The sequence below is a fragment of the Vidua macroura genome, chromosome 1, assembly GCF_024509145.1.
Source record: "Vidua macroura isolate BioBank_ID:100142 chromosome 1, ASM2450914v1, whole genome shotgun sequence".
NCBI lineage: Eukaryota > Metazoa > Chordata > Aves > Passeriformes > Viduidae > Vidua > Vidua macroura.
In genome coordinates this window covers 97,996,416-98,024,100 of record NC_071571.1, presented here as the reverse complement: position 1 = coordinate 98,024,100, position 27,685 = coordinate 97,996,416, and the positions used below count along the sequence as shown (strand labels likewise).

Below are 27,685 nucleotides of genomic sequence, written 5' to 3'. Positions count from 1 at the left end.
GGCAGGCGGAGGACGGAGCGGGGATGCCCGCGGCCCTCCTGCCGCCGCCGGGCTGTGCGCGGGCGCCGCAGCCGTAACCGTGCGTGTGGCAGGCGGCGGCCATCGCGGGCTCGCCACCCCCGTGCGCCCCTCCGAGGACAGAGGGGTGGGGGCAAAGGAGGCGGAGGAAGCGGCGGCGGCGCCAGGAACAGGGAGGTGGCGGCACGGCGAGGGAGGGAGCCAGAGCCGAAGCCGGGCCGGGCCCCGCGAAAGCAACAGCAGAGCCAGCTCCTCCTTCTCCTCCTCCTCGGTGAGTGCCGCTCCGCCACCCCCGGAGGTTGCTCCCCGCCGAGCCCGGGAGCCGGCGCAGGCCGGGCCGCACCGCTGAGTCCCCGGGAAGAGGCCCGCGCCGGGAGCGGGACACCGCGGCCTCCGCTGGGTGAGCGTCCCCGGGGCAACGGGCGCACCGCGGCCCGGCTCCCCCCTCCCTTCAACGCTGGGCGCGGAGAGCTGGTGCGCGGAGGGGGAGCCGGTGGATCGCACCGGTGCGGTTCGCCACTTGCCCGCCGCCCTCTTCCCGGGCCGCGGCCCCGGCCTCCGCTCCCTTTGTTTGCTGGGCTCCCCGAGCCCGCGGCGGTGCCAGGCCCTGCGGAGGCACCGGGGCCGCGGCGCGGCCTGCGAGACGGCTGGGAGAGCAGGAGAGAAGCAGTGCCGGGCCCGGGCCGGCGAGGCGCTGCCCAGCCCCTGCAGTGACAGGAGGGGTCCAGGCCAGCCTCTCGTCTCCGCCAGTCGCGGCAGCGGGGCCCGCCGGGCTCCCGTGCTCCTACCCCGGGCCGCTGCCCGAATGCACCCCGCACCTACTGGTGCTATTGTGGGGGGCGGCGGAATTGGGCTATTTTCCTTTACCCCGCCGTGAAACCCGCCTTCAGCTGAGGCTTGTGTGTCCCCGTCTCCGGCAAGGCGGGTGTCCGGAGGTGGCGATTTGGGCAGCCGCTGTCGGGATTTGTGCGGTGGAGGAGCCCCGGGTTGTTGCGAGGTGAGGGTGCGCCAAGAGCTCCCGAAGGGGCGAGCGAGAGAGGCTCCTTTTTATGACAGGCAGCACTTAAGAACTTGACTTCAACAAAAGCATTACCAGATAAGCAAAGTTTATTCGCTTTCATTGTTCTTCGAGCTGCTTTTTGCACTCTCTTTCTGTAATAATGCCACTTCTCTCAGAAAACAACTAGCCCATGCCAACCCGTTTGCTTATGAAAAAGGCCTTTGCAAAACAACGGGGTTTTGAGAAATGCAGAGGATGATTCTTCTGTGATGTGAGGGTACTTTGGCTGCGTCTTTCTGTCCTCTTTATTTTTGTCTTCATATGTTTTCGAAATCATCTTGGTTTGGAACACAGTGGCGTTTTTTTGTGTGGAGTAGGTCACTGCATTAAAGAAGTTGGTCGTAGAATATGCTTTAGTCAGGGAAACTGACTTCCCCTTAAAAAATTCTTGTGCCCTTTCACTGTGAGGTCCCAACCACTCTTTCCTACAGGCCAGGAATGTTTATGCCATGTCCATCCTCTCAATACACCTGTAGTTAAAAAATGCCTGCTGCAGGCCTCCTGTCTTGGAGAGTTGCTGTTTGCACATGTACTTGAGGAATAATGCATCTGAATTTCTTCTATGGGTGGAATAAAATAGAACTGGTTCTGTTTCTAGTTTTTGTTTTTGCTAATAGATACGTCTTTGGATTGCAGAAAATAGGGAAGCTTTAATGCAATTATGAAATAAATTACTTAGCTTGGCTGGGACTCTAAACAGGTAGAGAATGTGTAGGTATTTTTTGAGTCTTCTGCAATAAGATAGTAGTCACAACTCAGTTTTATGTATAACTTAAGACAATTTCAGCTTTTTCAAAATGCATAGTTTTTTTCATGTGTTAAACAGTACTTGATGGGATTTTTCACTTCCTATTGGATATTTCTTGGGTTTGTGGCATTGCACTGTGTTTGGAACTGAGCTTTTATTTGAAACCAGGTTCACCTCTTGTATACTTAATCAGGGATGTATTCCCTATATCCCAAGTTTTGAGACTTAAGTAGATTTTTTTTAAAGATAAAATTAAATGAAATTAAGCTTTAATACTTAAAAGTATAAGTGATAACAGTGTATTGTTATGCAGACATACCCGTATTAGCTAACTTCCTGGATTAGCTGCAAAGGTATGGAGTATTTAGGGAGAAGCTCTGTGTTGTTTCCAGGGGTTTCATGAGCATCACTTTAATGCACTGCATGTATTTCAGCATCACAGTGTTTGCATAGATTCAGAAGACTTGGTGGATAATTCTAAGCTTCATAAAACCTTGATGTACGGAAATCTAAAAAACAGTTGTGTATTAATTTATAATAGGCTGTTAACTTCTTTGATCCTAGATTGTGAAGTTGTTCGGTAACCTTGGGTTACTCTTGGAGAGGGATGGTTTGAAGAAATGGTCGCTGGTTCTTATTGTTCTGTGAGTAGATTATGACTTCTGACTCTCCTTGGCAGAGTGAATTGGTGGAGTGAGAGAGTGAGCTCCTAACAAAAATCTGTTCATACATAGCAAGTTAATTATTTCTGCTCTTTCTTAGGAATTTTTTTATAGTCTTACAGTAGGTTGAACATGAAGAGTTGCAGGACTTCATTTGGTAGGGCTGCCCTGAGTTCACTACATACTTGCTATGCTATTGTTGGCAAAACTGGGGCCATAGTCCAGGGTAATCCCTAGTTTAAGTGCCTTTTTTTCCTCTTTCTTTATGGCTCTCTTGGGCCTACACAGCACTAGTTTGATAGTGTTTGGGTAGTACAATGCAATAACATAAAATAGATAGGAAGGAGACTGTTCTCAGCTGGTGTGTGCCTCAGTGTTTTGTTGATAGGGCTTTAATGTGTGTTAGCAACAAATTAGAGAAGGTAGCTCAAGCAGTTCTGATGCTCCAAGGAAGAAAATAAGATACAAATAGCAAAAAAGGGAATATAATGCAGATGCTAAAATGGCTTGAATATAAACTGGATAAGATGAAAAACAGAATAGAGATATCCTATGCCATGTAGCTGTATATTTTGTACTGTAAAGTATTAAACTGAGAGCAAATACAGAACTTTGAGTTTATCCTTTTTTATGTTTTTTTATTTTTCAGAAGAGAAATAATTACATCTGTAGTGTTCCTTGTCCTTATGTTTATTCCAATATTTGTTTGCATTCTGTTTTGTTGCACACTTATCAGTTTTCAAAAAACAAAGGTCCTAAGTTCTTGCCACCTCTGTCCTGGTCCCTCCCAATAAATTTGTAGTAGTAGAGAAGGAAATATCCTTTAAAAAAGATTTATTTCTGAATTAAAACTGTACTATGCAAGTTGAATAAATTTCTGTGTTAAAAATAGTTACATTACTTTTGAAAGAAACATTTAGAAACTCATAGCTTTGGGGTTTTTTGTTGCAGAAGGTTTTTCCCCTGTAGCTGAATTAAAAAAGCTATTGAAACAAAAACCTATTGCCTGCTTCAGCCTCTCCTGGTAAATAAAACCAAACTGAAAGCAAACTGGCCTATAATTATTGTCCTGGATGAAAATGGAAAGCTGACTGTGTGTGAAGTGTTGACTGATACATCAAGGTTAGGAAAAAGGGTACACAAACTTTACTGGAGTCTACACATACTGAATTTGAAAAGGCAACGTGAAGCAAAATCTGGCTTAGTGTACTTATTGTGAAAATTACATTTTTCAGATCAAAGCATTAGAAATTTAGCTCTTCAAGTCCTTAAGCTCACTTAAATATAAGTTGCTCTGGTTATAGTTGCTCTGGATACACACAATGGTAGTTTTTGTGGTCTTCTTTTGTCATGTACAGGCATGCAAACAATAAGTGTCTGGAACTCCAGATAATTTCAGAGGGCTTTGAGGTGTATGGCTTCACAAATCTAGCTACTCTTTATTAGTCTGTAATGTGGATTTGAGAACCTACCTTTACATATTTTTAATTTTTAAAAGATTAATTAAACTGTTATCTCTCATGAATTTTTTTCCTGGAAAATATTAAGATAAAATACTTTGGAAACCGTTGGTCCTTTTCTGTCTCCTTAGCCATTCACATAACACTTTGGACTCTGAGGAACTCAGTTGGCCTTGTTTATGACAGGGATGTAAGCCACATGTTACCTAAAACATTCTTTCTTGGTTGCTGCATCACCAAGAAAATTATGCAAGTTAAACATAAATGTTTGTTTAGCGTGGATGTCAGTAGAGTGGCTGACTTGTTCTGCCTCTGACTTTAAACTCCATTGAAAGAATATGAAAAAATCTTTCTTGCAGGTAAAGCCAAGGATAGAATGCTGTATATAAACATTTCTGTCCAGGTGCTGCTCCCTTAACGCTGCTTCCTTTTGTGTATATATAGGCCACATAGCCTCTCATGCTCTGTCTTCTGTGTAACAATCTTTTTGTAATTTGCTACGTGCAATAGGTTGGCAATTTAAAAAAATCTTAGGTTTGTAAAGTGTGTGGGTTTTTGTTGTAAACACCAAATAATCTTGCTGTAAACTGCTATAAAATAGTTTTGGATGAGAGCCATTTTCTCTGGCAGTGAAGGTATAGATAGTAGATATTAGTAATTTTTTTTGAGAGTTTAAGTGGTCTGAAGTTAAAAATTTAAACCATGAAAATGAACCTGTGCATATTGTTAAGTAAATCACACCAATATATGGTATTGTTCTTTGCTTCTTAGTGCACTAAGAAGTGCACTGTATAATCAGCAGCTGTACTTGTGTAATTTATCTTGGATATACATGATACTGACCTGTAAGAGCAGTTGTGTTAGGTTTTGATGGTCTTGGGTCCATGTGGTGAATGAATTAGTCATTTTATCTACAACTAGCAGATAAAATGACTAATTTTAGATTACCAGAGCTATTAAATCTGCAATTTTCCCTCAAGGATATTTTGTATTGCTTAAAACAGTACATAGAGTGCTACTTTTGAAAACATTGTTGGAAATGAGATTCCAGTCAGACTTGGTTTTACAGTGTGTGATCTCTTGTTTTTTCTTGAGTAGTTTAATTCTTAATTAATCTTGACATTTTCTGGTAAATGTGCTAAAACAGTAGCTTGTAGGAGTCTTGAGTAGGTGATTGTTTTTCCTTCTCCAAAGCAGTCTGCATTCCTCAAATAGGTTGAGAACATAGTAGGCTACTCCAAATGTTTCTGAAGCATGTTTGGTCCCATGATGTCTCCAATACATTGGTCAAGCTTGCCTTCTTTTTTTGTTCCTTCTGATATAGGGAGTTCTGTCTCTCCTGGCTTTACCTCAGTAAGTGCTGAGATACTGGGCAGTTACAAGCTGTAATTTTGACTGGTTTTGACATCAGTAATGGGTTTTAATACCCTTGGAATCCCTTTGGGTTAGTAATCAGGTATCAGATTAGGAGTTCTAATAAAATAGAGAAACAGAGACAAGTGTCAGCAGGGCAAAGGTTTTTGATTACAGAAGGTGTGCCTTCTAGGATGAGCTGTGTGGAAGCTGTACTCTAAAAACAGGGTAGGCAGCTTTTCAGATGGATATTCTTTCAGGAGCTGGTGGGAACTGAGTGAGTAAGGAATTCTTGCCAGATTCATTAATAGAAGCTGTTTGTGCAGGGATACTGGTTTCGGTGAAACATGTGCTGGAGGAGTTTTCCAAGCTGGAATTTTGGTCAGCCTGAGGAGACTGAGTCTAGAATAGTTGGTTTGTGCATTCAGAGGTAGGAGTCACTAAGTTATGTGTAAGAGCTTAAGTCTCAGTCTGTGTAAGGTAGGTGCCTGGTGGCTTTTTTTATTCCTTCCCCTCCCTGTTCTCTCTCCAGAAGGAAAGAGGCAGAACCAGTGCTGATCAATGCATGCTGAAACACTGACATTCTTCCTCTTTTTGGCTTTTGAAAGAAAAAGAGCTGTTGGTCAGTAGTAAGTAAGGCTGAGAAGTAATAAAATACTAGCCATTAGCCTTTGGCATTATTTTGTGGAAAAAAAATAGAGTTATTTGGGAAGATATTTGCTTTTAATGTAAATATTCTGTGGTCCCTTACTGCAAGGATAAAAGTCTCTGTTCCCCAACAGCACTTATCTGAGCTGTTGTCTAATCCAGTGATGATCAGAAGAAGACAGTGAATAAAAGTTGTTATATCAGTACTGACTCGTATGTCCTGTGTATTACAAAAATAAATGCTTTTGGAATCTACAGTGTTTTAAATGTTGTTTGACAGGGGGAAAAAATAAGAACTTAAGTTCTATGTATCAGCATTGAAAAGTATGTATCCCCTTGATTGTTATTTTTTTTTTTAATTGGGCTAATACTTTTTTTTTCCTTCACTTTATTTATAGCATGTCTTTAAATTTAATGTCTGAACGGGAGAAAAGAAAGTCAGTGTGCATGTACACGACTCTTATATTCGTGGTTGAACTTCGAAGCTTAGCTAGCTTTTGCAGCCAGGCTTCGATACTCCTGGCTCTGCAGAAATTTGACCTTGCTCCGGAGATAGCTATCTTAAGGGCTTTGAGTTTGTCATACAGACAGTGAAAATTTTATCTTTGATCTTGTCTGTTTATAACAATTTATACACTGATGTGAAGTTGCTCAGTGTAAGGCCCAATTTTTTCATGTGCAAGCTGAATACAGTGTACAGTGAGGAGTCCCATTGAGTTAAATGTCTGTTCACAGTTAATCAATCTTTGTTGGGTTAGGACAGAATATTAGCAGAATCAGATAGTTTAGGGCTAAGTGTAAAATTATTTTCTGCTACTGGCTATATTATTAAAAAAAAAAAAACAAACATGACAATCCCAAACCAACCATCTTCCAGTGTGCATCAGGGCAAAACAGTGTCTGTCTAAAAACCACCATTCATATATTTGCCATCAGATTTGTTGGTTGGGGTAGTGAGCCATTTCTGTCTGCAGGTGATGAGAGTGTAGGTGTAGGAGAAAAAAAGAATTTCCTGATCTTAATCATGAATAATTAAGTCTCTCTCGTTTTGACCCAAATTGAGAAATTTTGCATATAGAATAAGTTTTGTCAGAACTGGTCTAGTCCTGTAAAAAGGTTTTACTCTGACAAGTCAGGACTTTATGAAAAAGATGGCTAAACAGCTTTGCCTGTGCAGTCAAAACTCTGTTCCTATTCTGGTCAGTGTGCAAGTTGTGCACTGTTACAGTATGTGCCTTCTTAAAAGCACCCTTGGACTTAAAAGGGTGAATTTAGAAATGTATTTAATGTTTCACCTTCTTTTGTAGGGGAAACAAAGTGTTAAAGTAATTTTGTGAGATTAGCTGTAGATTATACTCTCTTGTCAGGTGTGTTTTCCTGGTGTATTTGACAGTACTTTAAGCACAGCCATGTCTCCTATTTCCCATGTGTGGACAGACTCTAAACCATAAAGAAGATAATTCATTTACTCTGTTCTTATTGGGCCTCCTGCCAGGGAAATTGGGAAGGGAAATATTTTAAATAAGCTGTGTTTTGCATTCTCATTTTCTGAAATGCAGAGCTTGGATTACTCTCTGCAGGCCTAAGGCCTTGGAGGGGCAGCCGGGCCAAACGCATGGGGGATCAGCGGGCACATGGTGCACGACTGATACAGATTCTGTTACTGGAGTGTGTTCCAGTAGAGACTGCTTAATTAGAGGTAGTCAGGATGATTGCCCTTTGGGCACCACCTGACTCAAGTTCCCCCAGTCTTTAAACAAGGAGAAGGAAGTTCTGTTCCTGCCCCTTCACCCCCTGCCTTCTGGTTTGATGTGTTGTGCTGGCTTGTCTGTAAAATAAACCTTACTTTCTGTTTCGCTGCTTGGATCTCTTTTCCTGGCAGTGAAAGACTGATCGTTCTGTAGCTGATACTGTTTGACAATCTCAGTCGAACTGTATCTCATTAAATAGTATGTGTGTTATAGAATAGAATTGAGGTGCAACTATGTAAGAGTAGGTTCATTATGCTTGATGTACTAAATGCTCCTTTGCCTTTAAAATGGATTCCCAAGTGTGTGTGAGTGGATTGTTGTCACTTATTTATTTAGGACCATAGATGATAGGTGGATATTGGGCCTGTCATCTATATGAAGGGCAAAATGTATCTGCAGTGAAATATGAAATTAAATACAAAGGTATGTAGTTAAAAATTTCCTTGTCATTTGCATGTATAGGTTTCACAGACTGCAAGCAGTACAGGCTGTATTTCCCAGTGATGTAAAAATACAGGATATAACAGCTTGCTAGGTAGAGCCCTCATTCAGAATGTAAGATAGCCACAGTAATTTTCCACTCCTGTCCTTTCTGTATGAGGACTACCCTGAACACCAGCCTTTTGGCTGCCCTGTAGTGTGAAAAGATTTCTATTCCTTCTTCTAAAGCCGTTCTGAAGAAGATTAACAGAGCTGAAAATGATCTAGGTAGTGTGCTTTTTCTCATCCTGGTGGAGTAAGCAACTGATCTGGAGAGAAAAGTTCATCTGACTGTGTCTCCCGGTTCATCCTGCATCTGAAACTGTTACTGCACAGTAGGATATATTAAGTGAGAATCTCCTTTCATGGTGTCTAGGACCACTGCCCAGGTAATTGGACTTTGTAGTTTGATTTCCATTTGTGCAAGCTCCTTATGTGATCCGAAGGGATTCTATGATCATGCTTCCACTTCTCATGATGTCCATAAAAAGAAGTGGTTGCCACTGAATTTTATGTGGCGTGATTCTGTGTGATGATAGACAGTATTAAACATGTAGATAAAGGTGTTAACCACAGGGTAGCCACTGATACTGTTCTTTCAACACTAAGTACTTGTATTTTATATACAAAAAATAAGACTAAAGGCTACTGAGGAGCTTTTAGTTAAGAGAAAAAAAAATCTCTGAAATTCTGATACTTCCTCGGTTAAGCTGTTGCCCGTATGTGAAGGATTTTCAAGAACAACAGAGGTCCGCATGTCTGTGAAAGTTTTAAGGAACCTGATTGTTGTAGTATGCCCTAAGTACTTGGAGCTCCTGTAGATTTTTAGAGGGACTGCTTTTGCTTAGATACTGAAAGAAAATAATCCTAACTTGGACAAAAGCCAGATTTCTTTATTTTAGGTAAGAGTAGTTGCAGTTCTGACCTTTGCAGTTTGCCAAAATGTACTTTGCTTTCAATTGTATTTTTGGAAAGCAGGCCATCAACCTCAGTCAGATCTGTTGTTACAAGCAGAATGGAGTGGGGGTTGTGAGAATGCTTTGTGCCATGCTAGTGACACCAGTTTAGCCAAGTCAGAGCTTGTATCATGCAAAACTTATACTCTGGGCCTTGGCCTATTTGTTAGTCTCAGTTCGCTTTCTTTGTGGGTTGTACTTCAGTCACTTTAATTAATGGTTTAGAACTAACCTTGAAAGGTGTTTGGGTTTTGCTGTGCTTTTTCTTTTCTTTTCTTTTTTTTTTTTTTTAGGGAAGAAGGCCATTTGTATTTTTTTTTGTTTGTTTGGTGTTTGTTTGTGTTTTTTTTGTTTTTTGTGTTTTTTTTTTTGTTTTTTTGTTTTTTTTTTTTTTGTTACCATTCTCCGTAACTTTGGTGGTTTGCTTTTATTTTTTTCTGCATCTTTTTAACATCTTTAGCTACATACCACTGATGGATCCTCTGCTCCTCATCCTGCTACCTGATACATCTTGGAACTGTAACATGGGCTATTCTTTTGCTTACTGCTTTGATAAATAAAACTGGACTGAAAGGACTTTGTAAAATATCTGCTGAATTGTAAAGTTTTAAAGGAAGTCAGGAAGTTAAATCATGACTAGAGGACAGCGATAGAAAGTTTACTGAAAGATTTGGTTTATCTCAAATAAATGATGAAACCCAAGCTTGTGTGTTTGACTTACTCCTCCATTGTCAGCAAACTCCTGAAAGGGACCACAAGCTTTAAGTGCTCTCTTGGAGCACAGGACAATTTGCTGTTGCAGTCAACTCCTGGCGCTGCACTTGTTTGCTGCCATCTTAGACAGGTGAGGGAAAGTTCAGCTTTAGGTAGGGTAGGTGTTTTCTCAAAACCCCAACAGCTCTTACCCCTTTCCCCCATAAATCCACATTATGTGAATTCAAAATTTAGGTTTCAGAATTAAATTACCTCAGTTTTGCCTGATGGTGTATATTGTTCAGTTTATGAATCCATTTAAAAAAAAGTTGAAATTAAGCTCTCTATGTTCTGACTCATGAAATGTTGAATAGAGCCTGTGCACTAACATTTAAATATTGGACATAGATACAGCAAAAACGTCCTCAATGAAGCCAATAATTCTGTCTGGAATTTTGAGTTTATTGGGTGTCCTGTAAGTAAATGATAGGACTATACATTTTAAAGGATGTCAGAGGGCAGCATTAATGTAAACATTTTTGTCCCACATGTGAAAGAAGAAAAAGAAACTCTTCTGGCTTTGAGTTAGGAAACTCTTCTGGCTTTTCTCAACTTCTGGGTTCTTGTACTTAGAACCTTAATGAAATTGTTTACTCTGTTTCTTATATAAATGGTTCAGATAAAGGATATAAAATGACTTTTCTTACTATGCTTTTCAAGGGGAAAAACACAGAGGATTTTACTTGCTGAGAGAAGATGACTGATTATTTTAGTGATGTTTTAAATTTTCAAGAAAGTAAAATTGTCAGTGGAAGTTAGAGATCATTTTTTAAAAGTTTAATATTTTGTACTACTGTTTTCTTAATGTAGTGATATAAAAAGCATCTCCTTTTGCTTTTTAATAGTTGATCAGAATTGAAAAACAGGTCACAGTAACAAAACACTTTTACTTCTAGTGAACGTGGATGGTATCTTTAAGGTCAGAGGTAAACATTTTTATGTTACAATGAAACAGTTTTTGTGAACATCATCTCTCTGAGAAATGGAGTTCTTTCAAGTCACTTTTTTCCTTGGTTTTCAAAATACTTTTGTGTTCCAAAGAAAGCTTTTATTGTATTTAGAAATGCCCTTGGATTTCTGTATATGTAAGAATATATGAATTTTTGCTATGGCTGCTCTCTCAGCTGGGACACTGCCTATCTGCTTATTTGATAAAACTTGGTTGGGCAGCCCTTGAGGGGCTGCGGGGCATACACACACAGAAGCCTTGCATGGTTGAGTTTTCTTTTAATGGGAAGTAATGCTAAAACCAACAGTAGTCTCTGAATGTCAGTTTAACTCTTGAACTTCTTTTTTCTTGAACTTTTGAGAAGTGATTAGGGAACTTGGTTTCTTGAATAGAAGCCTCTTACTCTATGTGAGACACTCTATTGCAGTATTTTATGTATTTGTTGTTATTGCAGGGATTAGAATGACCTTGATTGACTAAATATAATTATTGTTTAAATGTAGGCAATGCCTTTTCATCCTAGGTCTTTCATAGTTCACTGAATATCTATTTCTCTTTTCAATGAATTTTACTGAAAGGATGCATACACTTTCAAATTATGTATATATTATGTATGCATTGTAGTAACACAGTTGGTTATTTCTTTGGAAAAACATTGCTGTCTTTAGTTTAAAAAAATGAATTAAATCTATAATAATTTCACAAAAATACTTTTCTTTCACAATACATGCATGAATAATATCAGTTGTTGGTATTTGTATTCTGTTAGAATTTCCCATTGTTAAAGCTTAAAGATGTGAACTGATCTAATGTGCATAAAAAAGGAAAGCCATAGAGGTAGGAGTCTGCAGGTTGAAAACTTATTAAATCTGAGTTGTATGGCAACCAAATGCCTTGATACAAGGCAAGGAGTATGTAGTATTGACAGTAAAGATTTTTATGTGGTCTGGAGGGGAATGGTGGGACCTTTGTGCCATCTGTGTAGCAAATACATTGTATTTCTCTGATAATTTAGTGAGGGAAGTCCCAAAACAGAGGTCAGTCCTTTTTTTCCCTGTGATTCTGGGGATTGTGCTTATTAACTGCTTCCTCCTCAGCATGCTTGGAGATTTCTCTGCATTTGTGAACTCTACAGATGTTGTGGAAGATCTTTCCACTTTTATTTCTCTTTAATCAAGGCACTGTGTATTTTCCCTTCAGACTATAAATGAGTTCATTTAATCCTTCCATTTATGTAGGGGGTTAACTGTCTCATAAAGAATTGCTGCATCTTAGCTTGAATTGAGAGGATAGTGTTATCTTCTAAGGAAAGAAGGCTTTTATTCTTATAAAAAAATGACCTGATGGAAGCAGGTGGGAGTGATAGAAGTAAAAACATTGGAGATTCTACCTGGTCATACAAGTTCAAAGGGTCATTCAGTCTCAATGAAAAACTGTACTGGGGAGGTTAATTTGGAGTCAGCCTCAGTCATGAAATCCAAGGCAGAATGGTACAAGACAGTGTAAGGCTGCAGCATATTGCTGGTTGTTCAGACCTTCTAGAAGAGCTGAAAAATCGGAAAATGAGTCTTCCTGCAATTACATGTTCTCCAGCTGCAGAACATGACTGTACTGTATATGACAGAAAAATGGAATCCTCTTTTTCTCTGTAGTGAATGATAAAGCCAGTTGCTATCTTGAAAACTTGTTTCAGGTGCCCTTGTTTCAGTTCGTGTATTTGGTAGACAGATCGCTGTAAAATATATTTATCTTTTAGAGTTTAACAACGTTTCTTTTGTTCCTGCTGGAATACATTAGATAACTAAATTTGAATTATTGCTTGAAGAATTTAATTACTATGGTTTTGACATACTTTTTTTTTTTTTTTAAATATCTTTACCAGGTGGATGTTATTTGTAGGAATAAAGGCCAATTGCATACGGTCCTGGTTGTCTATCAGATAAGCATAAATGACAAATGTAAGTGGAAATCTTCACTTACTGGTGAAGATACTTGTTTTACAAACATGGGCTATGAAGCCACCTGTTGGCTAGATTGTGTGGCAAGTGAGGTGTTTAAAAGTTAGGTTTAACTTTGTTTTGGGGTTTGTTTGTTTTGGGTTTATTTTTTCCCTTGTGCGTGTGACTTCATAGCTTTCCTGATATGTTGTTTTCTCATTTTTGCTCCTGAAGAAGAGAGTATCCTACATTGCACCTTAAAAAAATCAGAATTATCAGTCATGGTTCCTTGGTGCTATAGTAATTTAAAACTGCTTCCTCTGTCTTTTTTTTTCATATCAGGTGACTGGGACAGGCAGAAGCAAAAAAAGATGACTATAACAAATCAGCAACTCGTAATTTAGGGAGAATGGCAATATTTAAAAATTTGTAGTATAGTTACATATGTAGTGATGCTGTACAAACCCTTATAATTTTCAACAGAAATGTGAATCACAGAATATTCTCAGTTGGAAGGGAGGTGGAGTGAGGCTGCTCCCAGTGCAGAGCAGAGCAGGACAATTCCCTCCCTTGCCTGGTTGGTGATGCTGTGCCTGATGTCCCCCAGGACACGCTTGGCCCTCCTGGCTGCCAGGGCACTGCTGACTCAGGACTGTGGCACTGCTTTCTAGCATCTCATTCCCCAGTCTGTATATGCAGAGTTGCCCCATCCCGGGTGCAGAATCGGGCGCTTGCCCTTATTAAACTTGTATGGTTCGTGATTGCCCAGCCCTCTAACTTGTCAAGGTCTCTCTGCAGGACCTCTGTGCTCCTCCCAGTTTTGTGTCATCTGCACACTTGCTGAGTATCTCTTCCAGTTCTGTGTCCAAGTCATTTATAAAGATGTTGAAAGAAGCATGGGGCTGAGGATGGAGCCCTGCAGAGCCCCACTAGTGAGAGGTCGCCCGTCTGATGTCACCCTATTCACTATATCCCTTTGTGCCTGACCTGTGAGCCAGTTGCTCACCAATCCCAATCTGTGTTTATCCAGCTGTGCGCTGGACGTTTTGTTCAGATGGATCCTGTGACAGACAGTACAAAAAAGTACTGAAATCCAAAAAGACAACTTCAGTTTGCTTCCTTTGATCGCCTAGGTGGGTTACCTTGTCATAAAGGGAAATCAGGTTTGACAAGCAGGACTTTCCTCTCGACACAATGTTCTGGCTGTGACCAATGACTGAGTTGTCCTCCAGGTGTTTTTCAATATCTCCCAGAATGATCATCTCTGTAATGATACCATATAGGTATGAGGTTTCTCTTTCTATTACTTTTCCTGTATTTTCTTCTTTCTCCTCACATCTTCCTTTTTTTTTTTTTCCTAGTGATTTTTTTTCCCCTGGAAGAAGGAAACAAACATGTAATGTAACATTAAGTGTTAACTGAGTGGTGTATTTCTGTATTGCCCATTTGGTATGTGCCCCTTGTACAGTGAGGTTCACTGGTGACAGATTTTTGGCCTGAGAAGTTGAGTGTCTGTTCTGATAGCACAGTAGGAAAAGATCATTCATGGTACCTGTTTAATGTCTCCTTGTCAATTTTTTTTTTTTTTTTTTTTTTTGCAACAGGCCCTTTTCAGCTGTCTTGGTTCATGCTTTGGAAGCTGTACACAGTGTTTCTTTGCTTGCTGTAGAAACACCAGCCTGAACTTTGAAAGTGAAACAAAAATCAATATAAGTCAACGTGAAGTGGTACTATTCAGCTGTTGCATGTCTGCTGAGTGTTTTCTTTCCTTTTTTGGGAAGGGCTGGAAAAGTGTTTCTCACAATTATATTATTTTGTCACTAACATGAAGAGTGGTCAGATTGTTGCTGACCACAAAAAAAAACCACTTTGAGAGATTGGTCTGCTTTATTATTTCTGTCTTTCTGGCATATGCTTTGAATAGATGGATAGCATTTCTAAAATTATGTTTGGAAATGCATAACTGAGGATTCAGAAACCAAACTACAGGGTTTTAGTACCTGCATCCATACAATTACATATATTATATTCTTTTCAACACACATTCCAGCATTTAGACATTTATGCATACTTCTCAATGAAAATAAGTGCAGAAGTGCAGTTTTATTTTGTTTTTACTGTGTTTTTTCTGTTCTTCCTTTCATTTTCATGATATTAATTTCAAACACTTATGTTGTTCTCAAATATGTAGGCACAGAATCTGTTCCTTGCCATCTTAGAGCAAAAATGTTTCAAAATTGATTCCTTTTACAGAATGTGATGTTGGTCTGTATTGTAAAATTAAATGCTGGTTTGTAGAGCATTGTAGTTTTACAGCTTTTTAGACTCCTAACATAACTGTGATATGGTTTAAGAGGATTGCATAAATATCTTGAATAAGCATAAATCCTCATTATCAAGCTGAGGCTACCCCATACCTTACAATGGAGGGGAAACATCTTGGTGTAATCTTCTGTCAGGATGGAGTGAGGGATGGACCCTTAGTTAGAAAGGAATTCTCATGCATTTTCTCCCAGGAAGTCTAACCTTTGCTTATGAACCTACTTAATTTTTGCTGACAGTCTGCTGCAAGGCTGGCTGCTGCACTCTTGTAAAATAGTAAGAAATGAAAACAGAGCCTGACTGAGCATTATTCTCACTTTTCATCTGCTTCTGCACAGCTATGTGAAAACTAAAAGCAAAGGTTTATTTGCAGTCAATGGATGGGATTTCCTGCATTGAAACACATGAACACATCAGGTTTCTTTAGTGACTTCTCCCATTTGATTCATCAAAAATGTTCTTTTCTCTTTTTCAGTGCCTTGGCATACATAGAACTGCTGGGTTATTTTTGTTTGCTCCTTTTTCCCTTGCTGTTGATCAGGGTCTTAGAGCCAAATTGTAGTTTCATTTTTCTGGTAATTTTTCCACATGCTTGAAACAATTTGTTAGCAGTATGCTTTATTGTCGTATGTTTGCTTAAAAGAAGGTGATGAAAGGTGGTACCTGTGTGTGTCTTTTAGTAAATGTATGAAAAGTACAGTCTGCATTTCCCTGTTCGGGTGTTGATTCTCAGTTTGTTAGAGATCTAGCAGGAATGGCTCAAATGGTTACTGGCTGTCATCCGCCCAGCTTCCCTGGAGTTTCATCCTCCAACAGCAGCTCTGGTATCATGTTGTGTGTGTTCTTGAGCCAATACCAACTGGTGCCAACTTCAGTTTAACACCCTCACATTAGTGTGCCCATGGTAGCTCAGGAGCAGATAGGGATCCCAGCCGGCCATCCTTGGGTAACAGATGTAACCTTGGCTGAGGACTGTTAATATTAGTAACTGGGTTTGGCTATTGTAGTGATGAAATTATTATAGTTACAAGTCTGTATATACACATACGAACCATAATAGAGATGCCATTTAACACCCTTAAGTTATTCCCCAGAGGAAAATCACCAATCAGATAGAAATATTCCATTCTGCAACCAAATATGGGAAAGAATAGGACTTACTGCAAGCACTCATGGATTAAATAGTGTTCAAAGAAAAAACAAAAAAAACAAAAAAAAACCCCAAAACAAAACAAAACAAAAAAAAAAAACCCAAAAAAAAGAAAAAAACTAAAAAAAAAGGAAATCTAAATGTTAAAGGGCATTCTTTTTCAACAGCAGGCTAGGGAAAAGCATTCAAGGTATTTGGACCTTTCCAGTGGCTGTGTTCCTGGTTTTGCATACTTTTAATTCCCATAATCAGAAGTGCTAAAGAAAAATTCTACTGTGTCAAGTTTTTAATTAAAAAACTAAATTATTAATTTACCCTACTTTTCTACGTATTACCAAAGGTGTACCTTGGTTATTCTCTGCTAAAGGTTGGTAGTGACTAGGGTTACTGTATTCTGTGTTGGAACAGTAGTGCCCATGGACTGTTTTAAGTTTCATAAAAAGGGGGGAAAAAAATAGGAGAGATGATATGACTAAATGACATGACTTACTGTTGGTTGGTTAGTTTGTTTTAAATTGTAATCCGTATAAAACCTGTTCAATTGTATTGTCCTGTAGAGAGTTTCACCATACTTTCCTCAGCTGCTCCAATCATTGAGGGTAGAAATCTAAATTTTCTGGTGAATAACTCATGGTTCAGGTCTTTGATTAGTTAGCTTAAAAACAGGAGGCTTTAAGTACTCTTGATATGTTGTAAGTGTACTATACTGTCAGATGAGCTTTTCATCTGTTTTTTCCTTGTTCCAATTTTATGTGAAGTTGTACATCTGAGCCTTAAGCTCACTAGAAAAGCAGGTATGCAAGTCAGAAGGACTTTTATAAAATTTGTGATCATATTAGGGGAGTGTTCATCCATTAGCAAGGAAGCCACTACTAAAACAATTTACCTTTTTTTGTTGTTTTCAAGGTATAAGAGTATGCAATGGAATTTAGATTACTTCATTTAAAGGCTCTTCTTACTGAAAAGGAGTATAATGTAGGAATTTACTTGAAGATCAGTGAAGGGAAAAACCTCACCATCTTCAGTGTGCTTGTGGCATGTATAGAGAAAAAGCCAAAAGTTGCCTTGTAATGTGTGTGTACTTTTAGAAACAGATGGTGTTTGAAGTAGATACTGAATCTCTCTTTACTTAATGAGTATTTTGTATGTAGTTTTTGTGCTCATATAGCCTGGGACCCTAAGTACATAGCAGGAAATACCTCGAGTCAGTATTTTGTATACTGGTTTGAAGAAAAACTTCCAGTGATACTGACTTCAGTATTGAAGTAAAGTTGATGGGAATGGGTATGGAGAGCAACTTCTTAATAATTCATATTAATAGATTTAGTAACTTCGGAGAAAATGTAGACACTTAAGAATTTCCAAAATGCAGGTCTTGAAATCTGCATTACCTTAAGATGCTGTTTTTGACATGGTCTTCCAAAGAATGCATGAATATATTTCAGTGAGAATTTGGGGAAAGCAGGGGAATGGGACCTTCTACTTCTGCAGATTAGAATAAGCTTCATTATCTGACAGTAATGAGAACCTAATGCTTGTCATGCCCAGGAATGCAGAAACTCTTCACTTTTGAGATATTTTTAGTTATTTTCCTAATATAAATAATTTTGTTAAAAATATGATAAATTGAAATTGTAAATGATGTAAGTCTTATGATGATCCAGTATAAGAATGAAGATTATATATTTCTAAGTGAAAGACAGACTTTTCAGGAATGATGCAGGATGATGTGGGTTTAAAAAAAATTGAGTTTGATGCTCAACTGTTTCACTTTATGGAAATAAATAAGCAGATTAACATTTATTTAAAAAAAGTTATCTGAAGTAGCATTTACTAATAATTTGAAGTAATTTTTGTGATGATTTTTTCATTTAAATTTTTAAGGACAATTCTTTGTTCAAACATGAGTTGTATTTTGCTGTATGTTTCCAGCATGGTGTTTTCTATCCTAACTCCTTAAAGTTATTCCTGGTTTGTTTCTACTGTAGTGCATTTCAGCAGCATTGTTTATAGTATTTGTCTTGGCAAATGAGTATGCCTAGCATAAAAGTGTGAAAAAGATCAGACATTAATAAAGACAGTGTAATCAATCTTTTTTGTTGGTGTACTTTTGCAAACACTGCTTCGAGGTAGTTATGTGATTCCAATCTACTGAAATAATTTTGTGCCATCAAACTGAAACTACTCTGAAATGTTGGAATATTCAAACTGACTTTGCAGAAACTGATATATATTTAAAACTTACATAATTTTTCATCCATCAGTGCTGGCCACCATAATAATTAATAATGGTAATAATAATTACCATTGCATGGCCTGCTTTTCAGGTTTTCAAGAAGCAGCCGGTAAAGTGAACTTTTAGCTCTAATTATCTTCACTAGTAATTTCACATTTGTATGTGATTGATGAATGTTACTCTTCCTCCAAGTGATGTGTGCAAATTCAGTTTTCATTACACATATTTTTTGCATTTCATTGCACATATTTTTATGTGCAAAAGAGGATATGGTTTTTGCTGGGTAGTAATCTGGTAGTTTTCATCCAGAGACCTGGCCTGTATTTTGTTAACTTGCATAATATTAAAGGTTCTGAGATGCAGAATTTGTGATGAAAGTTCGTAGTTTGAATTTCATTCATTCACATTATTCTGTACATTAAGATCTCATTATCTTTCTGGATTTGATTAATCTCATTTTCAGTCTGTGTGTTCCAGACTGACTGTGTTTCTGCACATATAGTCACCAGGCTTTGGGAATACATTGGTAGAATTCAAATCTGTTTATAGTTGCAAATATTTGCCAGAAGAATTTCTAGAGTTGTCTCTTACTAGGCTGTCTAGTTCACTGTACAGCAGATGGCACTGGAAGAGCATATCAATGGGAGACTTCAGTCACACCGTAATTCGTGCAAAATACTAGCGAAGCTGTTGCTGTGCTGAGGGTTGTGAAGAAGTTGCATAATTCATTTTAATGTATTCCAGGAATGGGTGTATGCCTGGCCTCTTCTGCTCCAGCTCTGTTAGATGAAGACTGCAATGAATTCTATACTTGCAAGCATACAAGTGTATCATATATTGAGAGCTGTTTATACAGCATTTCTAAACATATTGATATGCAATGCAGAATTAGCTGGTACTCTTTAAGTATGTGCAAAGAAAGAGGAGTATTGGGATCAATTTGGGTATTTGAATTCAGGGTGTATTTGTTTTCTCCTGTCCTGGATAAAATATGTATAGGAGGTATTATAGGGTGGGTCTCATATGGATGACTTGTTCAGAGACTTGCTCTCATGATATTAGTGTGTTTGGTTTACTTTGAAGAGCTTCGACCTGGACTGTTGCTAGATTTTTATCGTCTTCTCATGCATGAATGAACTGGGCTTCTGGATAGATGCATGTTGTTTATGCGCTTTACAGTTGATTTTTAAACCTTTCTTATATCTTGATGTGAATTTTTGCGAGAATACAATTAATAAACTAACCATTTTATAGAATCCAGAATATACTGACTTGGAAGGGAACCATCAAGGTAATTGAGTCCAGCTCCTGGCTCTGTGCAGGACACCCCAAGAATCACATCATGTGCTTAAGAGCATTGTCCAGACACTTCTTGAACTCTGTCAGGCTTTGTGCTCTGACCACTTCTTTGGAGAGCCTGTTCTAGTACCCAGCTCAATGTGAAAAACCTTTTCCTGGTATCCAACCTAAATATCCCCTGATTCAGCTTCATGCTGTTTCCTTGAGTCCTGGTACTGGACATAAGAGTGATGAGAGTGCTGCAGACAGTACTTTCCATAAGGAGGGGGGGAACATTTCTGGAAAAGTGGAAATAATATCAGCTTGTGGATGTCAGAAGCAGTTGGAGAACACTGTGGATTTCGCAGGTGGAGCTAATGTGATAGTTCCCAGGCTTGTGGTACTCCATACACAAAAGCAGAGTTAATTTTATCAAATGAATCAATACGCTGACATTGTTTAGGAGAAGCATGCAATCCTGAAGTTGTAATTTTCACTTATTTTTTAGGTTAATTTAGTTACATATGACAAAAAGTTCTGCAAATTGGAAAGGTGGTAAAATCCAAATGGTTTAGGATTAGAAAGTCAATGACATTTTGAGTCTCCTTTTAATTGATATGTGTCTCCCTTTATCTGCACTTGTAGGAAAGTAAACATAGTGTTTTAACCTTTGAAAATTCATACTGAGGATTGTGTTCACATTGTGTAACTGGAGGATGGTGTTTTAGGATTTCATGACTCCTGATACAACAGGTATCATGTTAAAAGTGGAAAAAAACTAGTGAACATATCATAAAATGCTAGTTCTGGTTTTTTAAGTCTTAATATTCATTTATAGCAAGTAATTGATTCTTAGGCTTTTGTCTAGGAAGTGTTTTGGTCATGTTTGTTCTTTCCTGGTAGAAAGTGAATCAGTTTAGAGACTGGAAAAACCTTTTAGTTTATCCCCATGAAAGAAAGGAAAGTGTTATTTAGTTTAGTAATTAAGAAAATGAAATAGAAAAATCTGAAAGTGCTCTAAAGATGGACTTGGGAAATATCAGAGGTTATGACAAGGACACAGAACCAGTCTTTGAAGTCGGTTGATACAGATAGGACTAGGGTACAATCCAAGTAAGTCAGTCTTTACTACTTCTGCTTTTTATGGAGCAGTGTCCATCCCTCCAGCAGCAGGGTTTTACTTAAAATTTTTCAACGTGTTATGAAGTTAAGAATCTGTAGATATTTCACATTGCCTTTTAGCTTGCTTTAGATATGATCCTTAGCTTTTGTGTACTTGAGGACCACAGAAGTTAGGCTGGGCAATAGCAAGAGGGAGTGGACTGCTTTTTGGTTATAGTAATCATTGTCCTTCTATGCTTTTATACAGTTTTTGAACGCTTATTTAAGAAAACAGTATTGTTTAGTTGATAAAACTTTATTCAGTCTGTTGCACTGTTTTTCTTGGTTTGCTTATATTGTGATACTCTGGGAGAGAAGTGGGAAGTGCGTATATAAGGGTTATTTTACTTTCCCCTCAGTCCACCAAGGTTGGAAGATTTCTTGAAAGATTCTTAGACTCCTTCAGCTTGCCATGCTTAGCCTGGAGCCAGGCTTGCTGCTACAGGTTGTGCTGCTAACATCACACGTATTTGGAGGTACGTGGAATAACATTTACTACTAATTGTAGCACCTACTTCTGTGCAAGTAGCAACTTCCCTCTCTTCTCTTTCCCATGCGTTGTCCTTCTCTTTGCAGAGCTGTTTATTTTGGAAGGTCTAGCTAAAAGTAAAATGAAACAAACCATGCCCATCCAAAGCCCCCCCAAAACACAGTCGAACCTCAATCAAGAAAAAAACCAATCTGAAAGATCAAATTTGTGAGTACCTGATTCTGCAAGATGCCAGGTGGGAGCAGTTGTCTGGAACTTGAGCAGCTGTGTCCACTAGGTCTTGGCAGAAATACTGGAGAAAGAAAAGTTCTAATAATTTTAGGCAGTAAGAGCCTGTGACTTGGTTTTCTGTGGCTAAAATAGATTGGAAATCCTTTCTTTCACAGGAGTTCAGGAGAGGACTTGCTGTAAATATATGTTACTTTGCTGTTAAGGAAAATCTGTATTTTCACTACACTTAGTTTTTCTATAAATATGTTACCTTCTAAATATTATTCAACTTTCTTGTGTAGAGAAAGTATATATAAACATAAGACCATGTTTTTAGGAACAATCACAGTTTAACCTGCATGTAGGAATTTTGTTGATGAGAATGTTTTCTGTAGTTTTATCTTCTGTAGTTACTTGTGTGGGGATTTTTTAGGAGCCTTTGGAAAGAGAGGAGTATTTACGTGTTTGAAAATTATATATAAATGCATTAAATATATATGCCTGTGAGTGTATTAAAAGGTGTGTGGATGTTTCAAAAATTACCATGCTGAAAGCAGAATGAAGTTGTGGAAATCTCCAAGGCCAATGTAGGAGTTTCATTTTTTGAGCCTGATTGTTTCGAAGTCAGCTCCCTATTTTTACTTTTATGTGATACTCATTGTTAAAGTACTGAAATTTCCGTTTTGCTTGGAGATGGGGAAACCCTTATAGATAATTTTTGAAATAATTCTTTTGTGAATGTAATTGTTTTTTATTTCTTTGCAGGAAATGGCTCTTGAAGTTAAATGAGGCTGGATAGAACACATAAATGAAGCAGAAACTGCTCTTCGTGTGTTAGGGCTATATCATCACAAGCACTGCTGATCAGCCAGATTTGGTAACTTGTCATAATGAAGAAAATTAGTCTCAAAACAATTCGCAAGTCCTTTAACTTAAATAAAAGTAAAGATGAAAGTGACTTTGTAGTGGTTCAGCAGCCTTCATTAAGTGAATTTGGAAAAGATGACTCCTTGTTTGGCAGCTGCTATGGTAAAGATTTGGCTAGCTGTGAAGTCAATAGTGAAGATGAAAAAGGAGGCAAAAATAGATCAAAAAGTGAAAGTTTAATGGGTACGTTAAAAAGGAGGCTTTCAGCAAAACAAAAACAGAAAGGCAAAGGCAGCACACCATCTGTAAGCTCTGCAGATGATGACACATTTTCTTCCTCATCTGCTCCAATAACCTTCAAAGATGTGCGAGCTCAAAGACCTCTGAGATCCACTTCCCTCCGTAATCACCATTACAGCCCAACTCCGTGGCCACTTCGACCTACAAATTCAGAAGAGACTTGCATCAAAATGGAAGTGAAAGTCAAGGCCTTGGTCCATTCCTCTAATCCAAGCCCAGCACTGAATGGTGTTCGAAAGGACTTCCATGACTTGCAGTCAGAAAATGTGTTCCAGGAACAAACCAATGCATTAAAAAATACGGAATCTCAGAATGGGGACTTGCATCTTCATATTGATGAACATGTGCCTGTAGTTATTGGATTAATGCCTCAGGACTACATTCAGTATACTGTGCCTTTAGATGAGGGAATGTATCCTTTGGAAGGATCACGTAGTTACTGTCTGGATAGTTCCTCACCCATGGAAGTTTCAACTGTTTCTTCTCAAGTGGGGGGAAATGCTTTCCACGAAGATGAGAGCCAAGTGGATCAGGACGTAGTCGTTGCACCGGATATCTTTGTGGACCAGACGGTGAATGGTTTGTTGATTGGTACCACAGGAGTCATGTTGCAAAGCCCAAGAGTTAATCATAGCGATGTCCCTCCACTCTCACCTTTGCTACCTCCAATGCAGAATAATCAAATCCAAAGGAACTTCAATGGATTAAATGGCACAGATGCCCATGTGGCTGAAAGTATGCGCTGCCATTTGAATTTTGATCCTAACACTGCCCCAGGAGTTGGAAGAGTTTATGACTCTGTACAGAACAGTGGTCCTATGGTTGTGACAAGCCTCACAGAAGAACTGAAAAAACTTGCAAAACAAGGATGGTACTGGGGCCCCATTACACGCTGGGAGGCAGAGGGAAAATTAGCTAATGTGCCTGATGGCTCGTTTCTCGTTCGAGATAGTTCTGATGATCGTTATCTTTTAAGTTTGAGTTTTCGTTCCCATGGAAAAACTCTTCACACTAGAATTGAACACTCAAATGGTAGGTTTAGTTTTTATGAACAGCCAGATGTGGAGGGACATACATCTATAGTTGATTTAATTGAACATTCAATCAGGGACTCTGAAAATGGAGCTTTCTGCTATTCGAGATCCCGGCTGCCAGGATCTGCAACTTACCCAGTGAGACTGACAAATCCAGTGTCCCGGTTTATGCAGGTGCGCTCTTTACAGTACCTGTGTCGTTTTGTAATACGTCAGTACACCAGAATAGACCTGATTCAAAAACTGCCTTTGCCAAACAAAATGAAGGATTATTTACAGGAAAAGCACTACTGAAAGCTTACGGGAATCTTGCATCTTGCACTTTGGGAACAACAACAACAAAAAGAGATTGAATTACAGTTTACAGACTTTCATTATTATCAAAATCTTTTGCTGCCATAAAAATGTTTCATTTTTGTCTGTAAAAGAAAAGTAATGCATTTGGATTTATGTTTGTTTTGGGGGGTTTTGTGTATTTTGGGAGGCTTTTTTTTCTTGTTTTGTTTTGTTGGAAAGAATGATCTCAAGTTTATTTTTAGAAGTGTGAAATAGCTATCTTTCATCAATGTGCAGATTAATCACAATGTGAATGATCAAATTCTCCTTAATTTCCCCCAAGTCCTTTGCTGCTATCCACTGTGATTTTTATGAATTGAAAGCACATTTCATGTGTATTCAACGATAAGTAAAAGTCAAATTAAACTTGTTGAATGGATTTTTTTTTCCTTTAAAACAACCTCTGGAAAAAAATGATCATGGATAAATAACATATTGGTATTCTAAATTGCTGATTTTACATCTAAGTTAAAAACTGTTTCCTAGTGTCGTAATTAGACATTTCTGTAGAGATATGCCCCAATGTATAGACAGAACTGTGTGATAAGAACATGGTTATGTGGCATATCTTTGGGAAAACAAAAGCCTTCCTCCTAAGCCTTGTACTGTCTATACACTCTTGTGTTTGAGAAGGTTGGTTCAACCTTCTTCTTGTCTCAGTGTTTTGTCCTCTAAAAATGGCCTTTAAAAAGCAGTCTATGAAAGTCAATGTGTAGTACCTAAAAGAAAATTGTGGTATTGGGGTCTTGTAAAATATTACCTTTTATAATCATGCCATCAGTTAATAAATTAACATCTACCAGGTCCGCTCTTTCCTTTTCCCTCCTGCCTACTCTTGCAGAGTAAGGGAAGGAAGTTTCCTGGATTGTGGGAAGACTCTAGGAATTGTTATCATGGGAACATAAATTTATAAGCCATTTTGGGGATGGGATAGAACTTCTAATAGGATGATTTCTACTATATTTATGTTCAAGCTACTTGAAATTTTATCATTTCCATTTTTCTACCTTTTTCTTTCACTTCAGAAAGTACAGTAATACACTAATGTCTTTTGGATCATTGTCCCCCTTTTTCTATATCCTTTGAGGAGGAAGGAACAGGACTGATAACATTTTATATGGAAGATGTTTAAATGCATCTCTAAAATGCTATTCTCCTAGCCTTTAAAATTATTGAGAAGATATGTTTGGATATACAGTGACCGCAGAATATGTTTTGACATATGAAACACTGAATCAATTAAGTAAGTATTTATGATATCTGTCAAAGATTCTGGCATTTGGAAAGCTTACAGTTATTCTAACCTTCTGTAGGGAAAAAAAGACTTTCAGTGGGGAGTACAGGTTCTACACTGTAATATTTTCATCATGCAAGGTTAATCCATGGCATTTTCCTGTTTTATTTTAGTTTGGTTTTCTTTTATCCCATGCTTTTATCACTTTTATGAGTTACTTGCTAAAGGGTTTATAGCTGGCTTGGGAGGGAGGCCTACCTCTGTCTTGCTGAGAGGCCTTGCTTTGCATGCCTCTGCCCCCCTGTTTTGTGTTTCAAAATGTCATATTCCCCATCTCTGGTAGAAGTGGCTAATGAGTAAAGATCACCTTAGGAAAACAATCCATCTTTGATACATCTTTCTTGTTTTGGTAATTTTCTTCTTATATAATCTAGTATTTCTGTCCCCTAAAATGAGTCTTTAGAAGTGAATACAGTATTGCTGCAAGGTGGTGCAGTAGCACTACATCTTGGGTTGCCTGAATTGATAGACAAAATTTATATTTTTTTAATTTATTTTTTGACCATAATGTTTAACTAAAAAATAAAAAAAGAAAATCAAAGGTAGATAAAGACTGCCTTTGTTTTTAAGGGAGGGAGAATAAGGATTTCCTCTTTAGTCTGATAAAGTTTTAAACTTAAAAAAGAAAAATAATCTAGAGCAGTCTATACATGTGATTTGTTGGCTCTGCCATGGAGATATATGTATGAAAGGGAGGATTCTGTTTTCTTTTTTTTTCTCTACTGACTTCTCCCCCTACCCAGTCATGTCCCATTCCCCCTCCCCTGAATCAGGATCACTAACTTTATTCAAAAAGGCACAATAACCTATTGTATGGTACAGTGTTCTGATTCTGTCTGTGGAGAGGAAAAAGAAAACCATTTTTATGGATTTCAGATGCATACTTTTGGAAGAAAACCTCTGGCATTTTCTTCACTTTAAAAATTCTTTCCCCATACTAGAGGGCCTATGCATTCTACAGAATCTTTGAAAGATTATAGTATATAAAATATTTTCATTGCCATTTAATACCACTATTGAATACATTAAACATATGTTTATACTATGCCACATGCATTAATTTAGCAGTCATTGCATTGAAACCTAAATATTTGAAGCTATAATATCCTGGTCTCATTGTGGAATTGAAAAACGTGCAAGAACACACATGCTAAAATTCTTGCCCATACCTTTATAAATTTCAGTTGTTCACTCATAAATGATGCTTTAAAAAAAAAAAAAAAAAAAACAACAAACAAACTGTTTTAAAGCAGCTATCCAGTTTTTGAATTGCCTTCCTTGCTGTGTTGTTCATTTGTGAACTTAATCAGGTCAAATTAACTTTGTCATTTCCCCTGCCATAAAGCTAACACAAAAGGAACACGTAAAAGTGGTTGAGGTCTAGGATGTAAGAACCATAGAGCACTTTGCTTCCGAATAGAAACTGGTGGTGATATTTCTACTAAGCTCCAAATAGTTTAAATCGGTAGTAAGTGGACACAGATACTTATTTTTACAGGTTTCTTTAATCAGAACCTCACAGTACTTTTTCATACTGAGGTGTCTGGCCAGCCAGGAGAATGAACTTAGAAAAAATACTTTGAAAATATTAAAGATACTTAAAATTTCTTATTATAAAGATTAATATAAAAGAAACACATTAGCATTTAGTTATAAGTCAATTTAGAAGCACTCAGAATAACCACGAAATTTGTGTTGACTTTTGCTTTGTAAAAATTAGAGGAACAAAGTGTCCTTGACAAATAAAAGAAAGATGATGGAGGATATTTTGGGGACCTTTGGAAGTAAATACACTAGGAACAAAAGCTAACAGACTATGGCCCTTATAGAGTAGAAATATGGCTGTTTATTCAGCACAACAGTTTAAGGGTTCAAAAGGTATGCTTTTTATGCAATTGAGGAAAAGTAGTTTTGAAAATGAACCTTTAAAATAAAACTCCTTTTAGTGTCTAAAATGATGGACATTGCTGATAACTTTGCTTTACCAATTTGAAGAATAAAACAACACCTTGTATTTGGAAATAATAAATTTGCACAATTTCCTCTGGTTTTTTTTAAGTTTTGTTTTGTAAGCCAGTGCTAGAAACAACTGAAAGTGATATATATTCTTTGATCTGTTTGAAGGATATAGCACTTATCCTGCTGTTGACATAGTGAATGCCATCTTTTATCAAAATGTAATTCTGTCAGAAGGATCAGAAATGCAATTATTAATTAAACTTTTTGTTTTCA

The 27,685-nt window shown here is 38.0% G+C and overlaps 1 protein-coding gene across 12 annotated transcripts; it reads left to right on the top strand.

Annotated features, from left to right (window-relative positions):
• Nucleotides 1-200: 200 nt before the first annotated feature.
• Nucleotides 201-27,685, top strand: SOCS6 (suppressor of cytokine signaling 6). 12 transcript variants are annotated; one of them, XM_053982451.1, is made up of 6 exons: nucleotides 227-289; nucleotides 2,391-2,470; nucleotides 12,721-12,796; nucleotides 21,282-21,398; nucleotides 21,499-21,619; nucleotides 22,388-27,685. In XM_053982451.1, the coding sequence occupies exon 6, from the start codon at nucleotides 22,513-22,515 to the stop codon at nucleotides 24,115-24,117; it is 1,605 nt and encodes a 534-aa protein (XP_053838426.1). In that variant the 5' UTR covers nucleotides 227-289; nucleotides 2,391-2,470; nucleotides 12,721-12,796; nucleotides 21,282-21,398; nucleotides 21,499-21,619; nucleotides 22,388-22,512; the 3' UTR covers nucleotides 24,118-27,685. The 12 variants fall into 12 exon arrangements, with proteins under 12 accessions (XP_053838419.1, XP_053838367.1, XP_053838426.1 ...); XM_053982385.1 differs by lacking the exon at nucleotides 21,499-21,619; XM_053982429.1 differs by lacking the exons at nucleotides 227-289; nucleotides 21,499-21,619 and adding an exon at nucleotides 955-1,015.